General features: G+C 38.0%; 1 protein-coding gene across 1 annotated transcript in view; it reads left to right on the top strand.

The window, feature by feature from the left end:
- The window catches only part of RYR3 (ryanodine receptor 3), a 346,270-nt gene that overhangs the window by 122,830 nt on the left and 207,091 nt on the right, over positions 1-16,349 (top strand). Inside the window, exon 19 of the mRNA XM_023527702.1 lies at positions 8,261-8,453. Within this exon, the coding sequence (XP_023383470.1) occupies positions 8,261-8,453 (193 nt within the window). The remainder of the gene's footprint in view (positions 1-8,260; positions 8,454-16,349) is intronic.

Raw genomic sequence — 16,349 nt, 5'->3', positions numbered from 1 at the left:
TGTAGGAGGGAATGGAGGGTGTCTAGGGGGAGATATTGGAAACTGAATGTAACAATTTTTCTCCTTTTCCTTGAGATATAAATGCCCAGGTCCATTAACTTTAAACCAATCTGTGTGTATAAATTAAGCCACTGCCTTGAACTGGTCTATGATAGGTGTATTAAAGCATGGGAGATGTTACAGTCATTGGCAAGAATTGCAGGGCCCCTAATGCTTTGTCATTGGGAAGAGTCAATAAGGAACAGCATGGCTTTGGAGTTTTGCCTGGGTTTGAATCCCAGCTTCTCCAGTCACCTTTTTTTTTTTTTTTTTTTTTACATTTAGTAAATTACTTAACCTATCAGACTTGTTTTCCTCATATAAAATGAAGATATGCTATATGGCTCCTATAAAGTTTAAACGAGATAAGGGACACGAAGTTCTTGACACACACTAGCTACCCAGAAAATACGGTTTTCCCTTTCCTCATTGCCTAAGAAGTACACTATAATCACAGAGATCAAGTCCAGAGTTCTGGGTACTTCACTCGAGACCATGAGAGTAGGCCCATCCTATGGTGATAAAGAACCCAAGTCTCGTGCCAAATGGGAAAGGAAGTTTCAAAGTGACATCCTGGGAGAATCAATGAGCTTTTTTCTCTTTGTAGCAAGAGAGCAGGCTTAATAGGTCTATTTAACCAGTGAAGCCTATGAATTTACTTTCAAGCATCAGATGTAGAAATATCTCCTGTCTCACCCCTGCTCAACCCTCTCTACAGAATCTTGAGTCACCTCTGCCTGATTTTCCTTTTGGAGGAATGGCTCTTGTCATGGCATCACTTTCCCCCTCCTGACATGGCCTTCGTGTAACCTTTCAGATCTGCATTTGGAGGGTGAATTTGGCTCAGAGCAGCCTGGTATGTTATGTTGGTATGTTAATTTGGCTCAGAGCAGCCTGTTATGGTATGTTACTGGCTAGGGAGCAGTTTCACGGGAGGAACTCACATCCACTCCTTTAACAGCTTTTTCCCTTGTGAAATTGGAATGAGCAGAGGAATTTACCTTCCCAAGAGGTAAGTGATACAGGAAGTGAATGAATGGAGTGAAATTGTGCCTCCTGATTTATTATGACTTCTGAGTCATCAAGATAACTTATCTTTACAGTCTAATTTGTATAAGAGGGTCTTTACCTTTCTCCATACTATAATGAATCCCAGAGTATTGGTTTGTCTATCTAAACAGAACCCCCTGCGACTCAGACCTAGTCAACCTCAGTGCTCTGTGGAGAGGATCTGAGGTCTGCAGAACACCAGCATGTTTATATATTTGGATCCCCTCTCTTTCCAGATGCCTAAGTATTCATGTTTATGTTGTAATGTCAAGCTCTGCAGTGCCTGGGGCGATGGAAATGCTGAGCATCAGTGTTTTCAGCTGCCTATGTTACTCATCAAAATAAACTGCATCCCTCAGTAAGATATCCTAGGGTTAATTTGAAGATGTGCAGCAGATGATCAAATAGCTTTTCCCTTTATCTGAAAATGCTAGGTTGGGAATGGCCTTTCTGAGCTTCCTGGGACCTTCAGGTGGGCCTGAGCCTCTAAGTTGGGAGGTTTCTTCAGACCAGCAGAGGCCATGGAACTTCCCAGCATGTCCCAGTGGGTGGATTACTCAGAGTTCTTAATATCTCCAAAAGCAGTTCCGGCAACTTAGAAACATTTTCTGCAACAACTTCACTTTTCCTTTCTAGAGCATTGCATTTTTGTTGGTTGTTCTAAAAGGACTCAAATACATTAAACATATTTGAAAGTGACTGTTTTTGAGCACTGTCTTTCGATAAAAGGATATAGATTTCTATGACTCAATACAGTGATTTTTCAATTCACTTCCTGAACACAGCCTTCAATGCTAAGATTCTCCACATTATTTTTTCCTAATATTACAGGAGACATACCAATAGAATTCTGTCAAATTTATCTACTGTTAGCCTAATAATTAAAGTTCCTGGAGTTACAGAAACAAAAACAATAATAATAGCATTTATTGTGGGTTACAAAGTATCAGACACTCCTTCTAATCACTCTACGTGGAATAATTTATTCAAAACCCACAACAGCCCCACAACATTATCATTTTCATTTGACATATGAGGAAACTTACGTCCACATAAGTGACTTGCCCAAGGGCACACAGTTAGTGACAGAGGCAGGACTCAAGCCAGGAAGTCTGGTTCTAGAAATGTCCCTCAACCACTATGAGTTACTGCCTCTCAAGTGGTACACAGGACTTCAGTTATTCGTTTCATCAAAAGCATAGGAATAATAATAGTATCTTGCAAACAGTTCTTTACAGCATAACGTTGACATCACTATACCCATTTTACAGATGTAGAAGATGATTTTTTGGTAAAATTGCAGGTTCAGGTTCTTGTAGCAGGTAAAGACTTGTGATTTGAACTCAGCCCTCTGTCTTCCAGACCACTTCCCAGTGCCACCTCATTACAAAACAACAGGAAGGACAAATATCTCATTTAAATGTGAGGTGCAGGACCCTTCTGCAATTGCTTCCTATATATGAGAATTTATAAAACAGTGTACAATAGCAATCTCATAGTTCCATCATTTTCTAGTTTCAGAATCTTCACACTGTTGACATTTTAAAACTAGGTATACTTATCAGATGACCTTTTATAACATGAATATTATATGAAATGGACTCTTTTATTCAAATAGACTTCCCATTACAAATTGCTCTAAGTACTTGCTAAGAATATGCTTCTCTCCAGTGATTATCAACATTCTCCCTTTAGTTTCTTGATAATATTGGTCTCAACTCTGTATTCTCTACTGTATATGTTTTAAAAATAGACTATAATTTCAATTTGCCTATAGATGAACTTAGCAAGAGTTCCAACAGAACTTCTCTTTGGCACCCAGTCTGTTAGAATAGAAGAGATAAAAGGCAGTGTTACTTACCATAAGGACGTAATTACTTGTCTTGGTGGTGGTATTCAACTGAGAAAGTAAGCCAGGCAGGAGAGATTCTCCCAGCCAAGTTTCCTCAGAAAGGCACGTGGCAATTACGGCATGCTGAAGGCTAAATAAAGCTCAAAAGTTGGCCGCCTCTGCTGACATCAGAGCACCTCTAGAGATAAAGAGTATCTCCCCACCCCTGAAAGCTGCTTTTTATCTTTACCGCCTGGAGCTAAGACCAGCAGAGAAGCCAACAATGAACTCTGAAAGTGTGGGAAGAGAGGGCCCTGCACTTACAATTCAACACAGGTGGTTTTGTCCTGTTGATATGATCTCAGAAAGGTAAAGGTCCTTCTAATTTGTATTTTTATCCAAAAAATGTGGATATTTTTAAAGGTAATTGTCCAACCTCGTGTTGCAGTTAGTTTCTGGTTTTCCCCAATTTACAATAATCTCTTGGGATTTGTCCACATGATTACAGCGATGTTTTCTAGAAGTAAAACTAATTGAACAAGGAACAATTGCAGCAGGAAGTGTTCATTTTAATAGAAAATTAAAAAATCTTAAGACCGAGGCAATACAGCAAGGTTTGCTGAGTTTTAATGTCATAGACTCTTTTCATAACATACTTGAATATGATAAGGAGGAAAAGATGCTGGGACTTAGGATATCTAAGCTCCATAAAAGGAGCTAAGAGTACTCAGTCTCCTCAAATGGAGAAATTGGAAAGATGTCAAACCTACACACTCTTCAAGTTAGGCTTAGATTTGTTCTGTTTTAAATAAAGTTGGCTAATAGGTCCTGCAGTGAGGAACTTGCTCCTCATTCTTAGTAATGAAACAAGGTATAAAGTTACAAAAACAGAATCCAAGGCCACCCCAGGCTAATATGCCAATATGCATTGAATGTGTTGTGTGCTGTTGCACTAATGTGATGCGGGGAGCCCAGATTCAATGTTCCAGTCCAGCTTTACTCCCCCGCCACCTCTCCTCATCAAGCCTCCGTCCGTCCGCACATGGCAGCCTCACCAAACTCTAGCCATTCTGCAAATACAGCAGGTCTTCAAATAACGTTTTGTTCAATGTCACTTTGTTATAATGTTAATGAGAGAAAAAAAAAGTTGATTCTCAGCCCGGGCCACTGTCTGAGTGGAGTTTTCATGCTTTCCTCACGTCTGTGTGCATTTTCTCCGGGCACTCTGGTTTTCTCCCACATCCCAAAGATGTGCACATGAGGTGAACTGAAGTGTCTAAATTGTCCCCGTTTGAGTGAGTGTGGGTGTGAGTGTGCCCTGCAATGGAAGGGCATCCTGTCCAGGGCGGGTCCCGTCTTGTGCCCTGAGCTGCCGGGGTGAGCTATGGCCACCTGCAACCCCGAACTGGAATAAGTGGGTTGGAAAATCATCATCTTACTTATTAATCTTTCATAAATGTATGTATAGCTCACATTTCAGTGTTTAATAATAGAAGTGTTTTGGGTCATTATATAGAAATTTGGAGATGATTTTGTGACCAGAAATATGCCAGTTAAGTAGAACTTAACCCTTGTTTATATCAATTAACCTACAGTAAAATGGGTTTTCTTATATGTCATTTTGCTTAAAGATGAAATTTCCAAGAACCTATCGACCATGTTAAATGAAGACTTACTGGATGTCATGTACTCCTTTTGCATAGGCTGTTCTTTCTATCTGGAATGCTCTTTTCTTGTTTATCTATTGAACTTTTCATCTTCAAGTCAACTTGACACTCTCTACCTCTAGAAAGCATCTCCTTGGTTCCAATACTTATACTGAATTGTAGGGGTTTTTTTTGTTGTTGTTTTTTGTTTTGTTTTGTTTTTAGTTTTTTTAATTAAATTTATTGGAGTGGCATTGGTTAATAAAATTATATAGGTTTCAAGAGTAAAATTCTACAACACATCATCTGTATATTGCACTGTGTTTACCACCCAAATTTAATCTCCTTCCATCACCATATATTTGACCCCCTCTACCCATATCTACCTCCCCACTCCCACCTTTCCTTCTGGTAACCACTATACTGTAGTCTATGTCTATGAGTTTTTGTTTTGTTCATTTGTTGCTTTCGATTATATATTCCAGATATGAGTGAAATTATATGGTTCTCAGCCCTTTCTATCTGACTTATTTTACTTAGCATGATAATCTCAAGATCCATCCATGTTGTTGCAAATGGCAATATTTCATCTTATGACTAATATTCCATTGTACATATGTACTGCATTTTTTTTATCCAATCATCTAATGAAGGACACTTCAGTTGTTTCCATGATTTGGACACTGAATAATAGAGGTACACATATATTTATGGATAAATGATTTTCATTTGGGGGGTAGATACCCATACTGGTGGGTCATATGTAATCCTATTCTTAATTTTTTGAGGAACCTTGGTACAATTTTCCGTAGTGGCTCTACCAATTTACATGCCCACCAGCAGTGTATGAAGGTTCCTTTTTCCCCACAACCTCTCCAACACTTATTATTACTTGTCCTGTTGATGATAGCCATTCTAATTGGTGTGAGGTAGTATCTCATTGTGGCTTTGATTTGCATATCCCTAATAGCTAGGGAAGTCGATTATCTTTTCATATGTCTGTGGGCCATTTGTATGTCTTCTTGGGAGAAGTGGCTGTTCAGGTCCTCTGCCCATTTTTTAATTCAATTGTTTTTTTGTTGTTGTTAAGTTGTATGAGTTTCTTATATATTTTGGATATTAGCCCTTTATCAGAGGTGTTTGCAAATATCTTCTGCCATTTGGTTGGTTGCCTCTTTGTTTTGCGGATGGTTTCTTTTGTTGCACAAAAGCTTTTTAGTTTGTTGTAGTCTCATTCATTTATTTTTGCTTTTACTTCCCTTGCCCTTGAGGTCAAATTCATAAAATCTTCTATAAGACCACAGTCCATAAGTTTAATACATATGTTTCCTTCTATGCATTTTATTGTTTCAGGTCTTATATTTAGGTCTTTGATCCATTTAGAGTTAATTTTTTGGTATACAGTGATAAATAGCAGCCTAGTTTCATTCTTTTCTGCGCGGCTTTCCAATTTTCCCAGCATCATTTATTGAAGAGGCTTTCTTGTCTTCACTGTATGTTTTTAGCTCCTCTGTTGAAACTTATTTGCCTATAATATATGTGGGTTTATTTCTGGATTCTCATGAATTGTAATTCTTTATTTGAATATTTATTTCCCACCAGACTATGGACTTCTTAAGGGCAGGAACTGGGTCTTCTGTCTTTGATCCCCAACCCCAAGGACAGTATCTGGCAGTGTTAAGCCTCATTACTGTTTAGGGGGTGGTAAATACAGTATGGTTTTGTCAGTCACCCAAAAAAACTAGAAGGGGACACCTAATTTTTTTATTAAAGAGAGCATAGTAGTTTTACTATTTTAAAAACCACAACTTATTTTAGAATCTTTCTAGAATAGCAGCAACCACTGAAAACATTAAATAATAAAAAGTTTAAATAGTTCTAAGGTGAGAATAGAAATATTACATAGCCTAGATATACATACAAACTTTATAAATAACTCACTCATCATAAGGGGATTTTTTTAATGTACCTTTCATGACATATTATAAACCCATTAAAATTTATTTCTAATGACTATTTCATTATGCAGTAAAATGTATGTAATCTGTTAAATAGAAAAAAGTTATTAAACCTACAATATCCCTGTTTGAATGAAAAGTATATATATGAAAGAGTAGAAACATTTTTTATTGAGTTAATTTTTTCCTTTTTTATACTTTTCTATATACAATGAACATTTATAATGAATATATATTACTTTTGTAATCAAGAAACAAGATACATTTTATGTTTTCTGCCTGAAACCCCATTTTAATACCTAACTTCTTCTCCTTCATTGCTCTCTTCCCAATAGTAATATAAACTTGGTAGGGTGATGAGTAAAAAGGTTATGATAATTTACTTTTAGAATTTTCAGAATGGGATGGTATGACAAAAGCGAGAGGAGATTTTCTCACTAGGTTAGGTCAGAAAATGATAACTCTTACGACAGAGATATGCAGCAACAACAAAAGAAGTCACCAATACAGAGTATAAGTGACAGTGTTTTTCTCTGCCTATCTGTTGTAATACAATTCTTTAAAACAAGCAAGCAAACTCTGCTGCACAGTTTAATGGCTAGATGGGCCTTGCTGTTCTTCACTTTGGCGGCTCCTACATCCAGTGCCAAAATGGCCATATCTCTACCCCTGTGAAGGCTTTCAAGGCTCCAAATGATTCAGAAGAGTCCTGCACCCACATTTAAACAGGGTGTTTGTCCTTCCAGTTGCACCGTAATGATATGGCACAGGGTGGGAGTGGAGAGGGATCTTGAAGTCACAGAGGGCTGAGTTCAAATCACAAGTCTTTACCTGCTACATGAACCTGGACCTGTGATTTTACTAGAGGCTAAGCTTCTACGTCTGTAGGGTAGGTACAGTGATGCCCACAGTGATGCTGTCAGGAGTAGATTGTAAGGTGCCATTATTTATTATTCCTATGCTTTTGATGAAGTGAATGACCGATGTGCTGTATGCCACTTGAGAGGCAGGAGTATATAGCAGTTAAGGGGCATATCTAGAGCCAGAATCCCTGGGCTCGAAGTCTTGATTCTATCTAACTGTGTGACCTTGAGCAAGTCACTTATCTTTGTGGACACACGTTTCCTCATCTGTCAAATGAAAATAATAATGTTGTGGGGTTGTTAGGACTTTTGAATAAATTATTCCATGTTGAGTGATTAGAAGAGTGCCTGATACATTGTAACCCACAATAAATGCTATTGTTGTTGTTTCTGTAACTCCAGAAACTAATTACTAGTCTGACAGTAGGTAAGCTTGCCAAAACATCATTTAGAGGAAATAGAAGAGAGCAAGCAAGGTCTTTGGGCATCTAAGAATGAACACACACACACCCACGCACACCCACCCACACACCACTCCCACCCCCACCCGCTCAAGGACCCACACCCAGCAAAGGCAGTTTGTTATTTATTCCAGAGTCTGAGCGCATTAAACAGGTTGAATTCTTGTTTGTTCTCATTTCTGGCAGCGTGAGAGTTTCCTCTGAGACTCCTGTTGTCTCAGGCTGCCCACTCACCAGCTTAGGAAATCATTTCTCATTGCTCATCTCACGCAGTTTTCGGAAAGCAAAGTTGCAATTCAAATGTAATAGCATGTCCGGACCTCCTGCGTGCCGTCATGCCTCCCACCTCCCACTGGTGGCCTGCAAGCGTTTCTTTCAGAGTCACACCTTCTTCTTGTTCTTTGTTCACCAGGCCGCATTCCCAGAGCCGTGGCCTCCATCAACCAGCACCTCTTGAAATCAGATGACGTGGTGAGCTGTTGCCTGGACCTCGGAGTGCCCAGCATCTCTTTCCGCATCAATGGGCAGCCTGTGCAGGGGATGTTTGAGAATTTCAACACAGATGGGCTCTTCTTCCCTGTGGTGAGCTTTTCAGCAGGTGTCAAGTAAGTTATGGCTGTGATCTCATAGAGAGTAGCTGTCACCCCACCTCCTACCACTGCAATGAGCTGGGGAGCATGGTAATTTCCTACAGGGCTTCAGCACCATAAGCCAAACTTCCAGAAAAAAGTGATGGTGAAAGGGGGAGAGCAGTGCAGAGTCATTCACTCCATATATACTTGTTGAATACATACTCTTGCCGGGTTATATAATATCTTCAGATAAATAGTAAGATGAATAAAATAAATCCTGTGTAGAAAATTAATAATTATAAAAAATATTACATGCTCACTATAAGAAATTTGAAAAATACAGTTACATATAATACAGTAAACATCATCCGTGATCCCAACATTTAGCTATAATATCTATTAATATTTTGGTATATTTTCTTCAAATTTTCTACAAATTTATTCTACAAATATATGTATATTTTTTAAATTGATATCACTAAATACAAAGTTTTTCATCTTGATTATTTTTCATTCAGGAATAAGTAATGAGCCTTTTCATGAGTCATTAAGTATCCTCCTCCAAATGATTTATATGGCCATATAATATCCTTTTATTTGGTGCCCTTATAATATAGCCATTACTTTGTTGTTAGACTTTCATGCTGATTCCTCTTCATTATAAATTATTATGAACATCCTTAAGCATAACTCTTTGTCTGCATTTCCACTTAGTTCCTCATAGAGGTAAGTCAAGAGATATGAACTTTTTAAAGTCTGTAATTACATGGCCAAATAGATTTTCAGTTCAGAATTTTTTATTAATAATTCTGAAATCTAAAAAGCTTTGAGGAACATAGAATTTTTTCATAATTTATTTCACTACAAGATCTTACCTGACTCATTTTGTGGCAAAACTATCATCAACAGAATTGAGGCCGTTTTCAGTCTTTAATTTATTCTACTTCTTGTGAATATTCACGTTTAACTGTAGAAATATTAATGTGTTTGATTATGGGCCACAACCCCTCACCTGGCTGGAGGATCTATTTAATATGTTACATATACTTCTTTCTTTTTTAAAATCTAAAGAATTCTGAAGTCTGAAACACAACTCCAAAAATTTCAGATAAGGGATTTAGGCCTCTAGTATCATTAGGGGCAGCATAAGGGAAGACCCAACTTGTTGGATCCTCATAAACTTTTGCTATTATTGATTATTTTTCATCTTTGCTAATTTGAGAAAATTGTATCTTAAAGTTTTAATTTTCTATTTAATTATCAGTATAGCTAAACACTTTTTATGCTCACTGTTTTGTATTATTTTAACTCAATATTTTTGTTAATTTTGTGTTTTGTGCCTTTCTGGAATTCTTTGGACGATTTTTAAAAATATATTAAGGCTGTTAAATAGTTGTCTTATAGGTTTCAAATATTTTCTCAGTTTGTCATTTACCTTTTTACACTCAGTTTTGTTTTCTATTGTTTTTTTTTTGTTTTTCCCTTTTACAAAGGTAATGCAAGTCAAGAAAATAGCAAGAACCCATAATCATACCGCACAGAGATAATCATATTACCTTTTTATTTATACATCTCAACATTTTTACACTAAACTATGCTTGTACTATGCATGCTGTTTTTCTACATACCACTGCTCACTATTATGTTCATTGTTCTGCCTCTTTCCGTGTACCAGTTGGATGCTATATTAATTATTTCAGTCTGACAATACATTTTAACATCTGTAAGGCAAGACTACATTATAACTCTTCTTTGGGAAAACTTTCTTAGCCATGGTTGATCCCTGCCTGTTAAAGAGATCTCAATCAACTGAGTGGGAAACTAGAAGCTAGAGTCAACACAGTTAGGCTCACTCTGGTTTCCATGGAAACCACTGGAAAGGGCCATGAAAGGAGGAGAGTTGTGGAAAGCAGAGCTTAGAGCTGAGACCACAAAGAAATTATCTCAGAGCTCCAAGCATCCAAGTGATGGAATTTCCAGAGTGACACCACTGTGATAGGCCTCAGCACCTCATGTAGACTGATAAATCAAGACATGTTCACACATTTTCTAGTGGAGGATAAAAATTGTTTCAGTTACATAAGCTATTCAGGAATAATTATCTTTTAGAAATGATAGTCAAACTTTAGAATTTGACAGATATGCAAACATACATAGTGACACAGTATACACACCTGCATATTTATAAACATACTTATGTAGATAGATATAATATATTGAAATTAAATATAATTGGTGGAGATTCTTGTAAGAAATGGAGAACCACTATAGTAAAACTTTACTAGGGTTGCAGATCTACTTATCACAATTTCAAGCCAGAGAATTTCCCCTGAGACTGTATTCTAAAGAGTTGAGAGTTCTTTACCTGCATTTCTCTGTTCAGAGTATATTTCCATGAGACGTTTGTTGCAGTTCTTCCTTTTTAAATATGATGTAACACATTCCTCATTGATATCCAAAAGGAGCATGTAGAAAACAAGGAGCTTTATTGAAAGACAGAGGCATTACAAGCACAAAGAAAACTGATTGGAACAAAGACCCTGTGGCAGTCGGGGGAAAAACCAGTGTAAGCCCATTATACATCGTCCCCACTTCATTCCCCAGGTATAAAGAGAATGAATAGAAATCTAAATACAACATAACAGCATTTGAGTCATTCACCTCTTGACTCAGTGCCTTTCTTCTGGAGATACCGCTCACTCTGAGCAGTCAGTTCCCAGGACCACATTTAACTGGATAGTTAATGGCCTTTGTCACCTAGCATCGGTGCACTTCCCTTCTTTGTTTTGATCACATCCCACTCACTGGGTTTTATTTCTCACTGAGAATAGTGCTTATCTAGAAGTCAAATCTCTGGAGAGGGGTCTTTTTCAGTCTACCGGCTAATGGACTTTTCTGAGTATTTGTGTTTCGAGAATAGTACATCTGATCTTGTATGATTTTAAATCATTAACTAATCCATTCAAACTCCCTCAGAGCTGTCAGATAGGACTTTTGAGTATGTGATTTTTTTTTTATTTTGGTGGAGATTTTGTTTTTGAAATCTTCTCTTGGCAAAGAACTGTAGCTAGCAGGTAAAGAAATAGGCAACTGAAAGATATCCACATGTAGGAAATGTTTCTAGCATCTCATCTCTAGCTCAGCCAATCATGCAGCCTTCTCAATGCACGAGAGAAAAAGAAGCCAGTGTCCAAGATAAGAAAAATGAGATTTTTAACTCATTTATCAGGCACAACTGCCGAGATAATTTAAGAAACTGAACTATCTACATGTGTTAACTTGAAAAGTTAACACCTTAGATAGGAGAGCTTCTTGATTATCGCCATCTGAACAAGCTAAAAAGTGGGGCCAGGGGGCTTGATGTCTCTCAGGCCTCCTTTCTGTCAGGAAAGTATCACCTCTGAGGTATTCCTGTCTTTGGTTCTCAGAACATGATATGATCTGAGATGAGATGGAATCGCAGTTGGCCTGCATATTTGGGAAACACATTTCACTGAAATGTGTCTAGTCCATCACATGATGTCCGTTGGTCAGGGTCAGTGCTGGTCTTGTGTTGGAGAGTAACCATGGTTTATTTTCACTTATGAGTAAATGGGATTGATAAACCTATACTTTTATATCGACTGATAAAGTATAATTTGGTGCCGAAACCCAGCAGTTTCTCTTTGTACTACTTTAGTTCTGTTGTGCAGAGAGCTAGAAAGAGAAACTAGGATCTCTTAATTAAAGTATCTTATTGAAAATAGATGTGTTTAATAATAAAATTGAAGAGAAATCATTGTTTTACCCAATGTAGTAGAATATTTGCCTGGTAAATTACGTCTCTCCCAGCAAGATGACGCCCATCGAGAGATTCTTCTCCTATTATAGTGGCATTTAGAAATGTTCTCATTTTTAACTTCTGTGTGGCTTCTAAATTAGATTTCTTTTAAAGCCCCATTTCCTCCTACTTAATGGTGGTTGCTGAGATTGTAGTCTTGACTTTGTGACCCCACAATTACTTTATAATTACAAACTATGTTGTTAATAACACTTGATTAGCATGTCCCTGCCTGTAGTCATCAAAGAGCAAAAATTTTTTCCAATTAGTTTAGGCAGCATGAGTAATTACTAACAAAATCCACAAATCAATATGTACTCTCTTCTATTATGAATATGCCTTCCTAGTTTTCTTCTCACTGGTTTATGACCAATATGATTAGTGTAGCAGGGCTTTGATGTAATAGCTCTATTCATTATAGGACAGAATTTGGGATGAGGCATATATATATACCTTGGAGCCCACCCAAAAGGTTGAGTTACTTAGATGCTAGGAAGCTATTATTGAAAGGTTGTCTCACCTGCAAAATGGTATCATGGCCAGAACCACATGGAGAACATTACACAGAAGCTGCAGCATATAGTGAAATTTTGGTGCACATTTTGTTTCACAGAAAATTGATGAATTAGTCACTGTGGTAGAATATATGTTATAGCTATAGTTAAACTCCCTATAAATTTTTTTATCATCTTACATAATTCTTTTATCAGCCCTTTCTAATTTATAAAAACAACAGTATCCAAAATGGTTGCTGTTTGCAGTTGCTGTTTGTTTTCTGTTGGTATCCACTAGGCTTGGCTAAAATTCAGGTAACCAACAACTTAGCTATTTCCAGCTTGCTGTAGTCAGTGCCATGGAAATTATTGCTGAGATAAATATACTTCTACAAAGAACATGATGAGCACTGGCTGGATTGCCGTGGGCTTTCATCAAACACTGGCCAGAAAGAAATATGAATGAAGTAACGTACATAACTCAGATTGTCCTCCCATCTTAGCAATATGGACTAAAGATGCAATTATGAATCATGACTTATGAGTTAAATTCAGGTCAGCAAAAGCTTGCTAATTCTTTTTCCTCTTAACCACAGCCTGTATCTTTTTGTCCTTTGGGGCACCATCCCAACTCTCGGGGAGGGACTCAACAGCAGATAAGAATAATGAGACATCTAATTACTAAGACTATAGTGACTTCATGTGTTTGCTCAAAAGCTGTGAATAAGGAAACTTAGTCATCCTTTCTGAGCACAGTAAAGCTTCGATTTTTACTGTATTTTTTATTCATAGGTCAGTCTTTTAAATCCAGGAATTTGCAATAGGTATTCTCATCTCTTCTGCAAACTGACAAGCAAAAATGCACAGACCTCAAAAGATAGAACTGAAAAAGCTAGCAAGGATTTTTCATTGCCATTTGCTCTGTTTTCAAAATTAGTCAAGTCAATAGAAAATTTCTCTACACATCCAGAAACTTCACTACTCCCAGGTGGCTATTACTAGAGCTCTTGCTCATTCTGAAGTGGAGGAATCTTAAGGACACAGCTGCTTACTGTAATCACTTCAGGAAGAAAAAAACTTCTTTGAGAGCTGATGGGATGTCTGAGTTATAGGAAGAAACTCCAGAAGATATACAAATGCTTTAGTGGAAGAGGTTAAATTGATGAATGAAACTGATTTTAAAAATCTATTAATATAGAGAAAAATCTGAGAATAAGGAAGAACTAATATTAAAATTATTAATTCATTTAAGAACTCAATTCTTAAATTACCTTTTATTTTTCAATTTAACCTTTTTTTGATGTCGGGAGATTCAGTGGAACCAAAGCAGCAGGTCAGAATACATCTAGAGAAAAGAAACTTAGATTCTATTTGGAAATTTCTCATTTATGAATGAGGCAAAGGATGAAAAAGATAAATATTAAGTGTCAGATGGCAAATTTATTGAAGGGAGTAGACTAAATAGATGTAACCTCATTGTTTCTCCTTCTGCCCCTTCAAATCCATGCTCTGGACTTCTTGATAAGTTCTTAGGCAGGTTCTGTAGCCTTTATTACTCCTTTTAAGAACAATTTTAAAGTTTCATCTATTTGAATATAAAAACTCCAGATTTGCATCCAGATAATGTTTGAGCCTTCCCCCACTTCTGCCTGCAATTTGAGGTCCCTGTGTGCCAGGCTCGCCCTGGTTAGCCAGCTCCTCTCTCAGACCCCTCTAGAGTAGAGCCCAGAGGGCGAGATCACTAGAGGAAGGGCAGGTCCTAGAGAGTTGGCGCCGCTGTCTCGTGGCATCAGACTTTTGTATAGCAGTTGTGCAATTGTTGCCTCTTTTTCTTCATGGGCCCTTCCGTAGTTTATTTGGAAAGCCCTGGGCTTTCTGATTGCAGTTCTTCTGGCATCAGCTTACCACCTGCGCTGCTTGCTCCCTCTGGCTGACCCCAAATCTCCCATTGCATTCCCCCTCCCCCTGCATAGGACTTTCACCTCTCTCATCCTGTGAGTTTCTGATCTCTGCCCAGTTACTTGCCTTTCTGGGCATAATTCCTTTGTAGATGGCTGACATCTGGCTCATTTGTGGAGTCTTTCTCTGGTCTTCCAGGAGCACAGTCCCTGGCCCCACATCTTTCTCTCTTTCCCATGAGCCCCTCCCCTCTGCCCCCTCTCTGTCACCAGGCAAATGTGTCCCTCACTAGACACACTTCAGAAGCTTCTGAATAGTTCCTTGGAGTCCTCATTCTTTGACATCAAATGAGAGTGAACCCCTCTCCCTTTCTCCCTGACAGATCTCTCCACGTGAATTCTTTACCTTTCTTATCCCCATTGAGGTTTGCAGTGGGCTAAAGTTGACAGAACTCGTTTCACAATTTTTTGGTAACTCCTCCATAGTTGATCCAGCACCTCACTTCAATGTGAAAATATTGACATTCACCAAATTATTCGCCTTTGGGAACTCTGCTAAAACTCCGAGACAGAATGGAGCCCATTTTAATATCCTCAACTAAAGTGGAATTTAGGTATTTTCTTTCTTTCTTTGAACTGTTCCTTTCAAACCTATATTTTATCCCTAGTTCTTTCCTTTGACCTGGTCAGTCTGGATTTCCCAAAGAGAACTATGAGTTGGGCCACCAATAATGGTGGCAGTTCAATGGATCCCTTCCCACAGCCTCTGGGAAGCTTCTCATGGGCAGTGTGTGAAGGAGAGGATGTGCCTGGCACCAGCTCCCATTCAGTCCCGCCCACTGGGGAGCAGGGCTCCGTCTGGCAAAGTTTTGGAAGCAACCCAGAAGTGTCCCTTCTATCCACTGGAGCACAGCATAATGGCCTTTGAAGACGATGCTTCAGTGAGCAGTAAACACTGATTACTGGCTATGTTAATTTTTCATTTTACAGTTTGTATGGCCATTAGAGGGGATGAGATTAAGATTTATAACCAAATTATCATTCTCCTTTTAATAACGAATAGAAAAACAGAAAGCATTGTTCTCCGTAAGTGCTACATGGAACTCCACCTTTCTTGATTTGCTATCTGTCCAGAGGACGGCAGCAGATTTTAAAACGTACGAGAAATTTTGAAAGAGCTGGCAAGAGAGCTCATGAATAATAAAGTCCATCTAGAAGTCCTCGTAGCAGGTCATTTACTTTTTCTTGGACTCCGTATACTAGTGAGGGACAAAGAATAAACTCGCTATACAACCTCCCAGTTCAGCTTCTCCCAGGAAGTGTGCTCAATGAGAAGAGGAAGCCAAAAAGCATCCCACACACATTTCTTGGCCCAATAAGATCCAGTTTTATCCCATGGTTTCAACATGTCAGTAACAATCTGTTATGTTGCAGTTGAATTGGGACATTCTCAACAAATAATTTCAAGACTTAGTCATTATTTCCTGAAGGTTCACTAAATTAGTAACATTGCAGACTAATGATGCAATTTTGTTTTGATGTCATTATTCACATTCCTAATATACATAGATTGTGCCCTATTACATAACATTTAATGCAGGAACATTCACAAGGGGTAATTGTGGCTCTAATTCTATATCATTGTTGTTTGGTACTTTAAAACGGGAAAGTGGGAGGTTTCATATGATTTCTATAATTAATTTTAAAACAGCACTTT

This window comes from Pteropus vampyrus, unplaced genomic scaffold (genome assembly GCF_000151845.1).
Source record: "Pteropus vampyrus isolate Shadow unplaced genomic scaffold, Pvam_2.0 Scaffold19, whole genome shotgun sequence".
NCBI classification, from domain to species: domain Eukaryota; kingdom Metazoa; phylum Chordata; class Mammalia; order Chiroptera; family Pteropodidae; genus Pteropus; species Pteropus vampyrus.
Note: the sequence above shows the minus strand (reverse complement) of the source record. Positions and strands in the feature narration are given on the sequence as shown.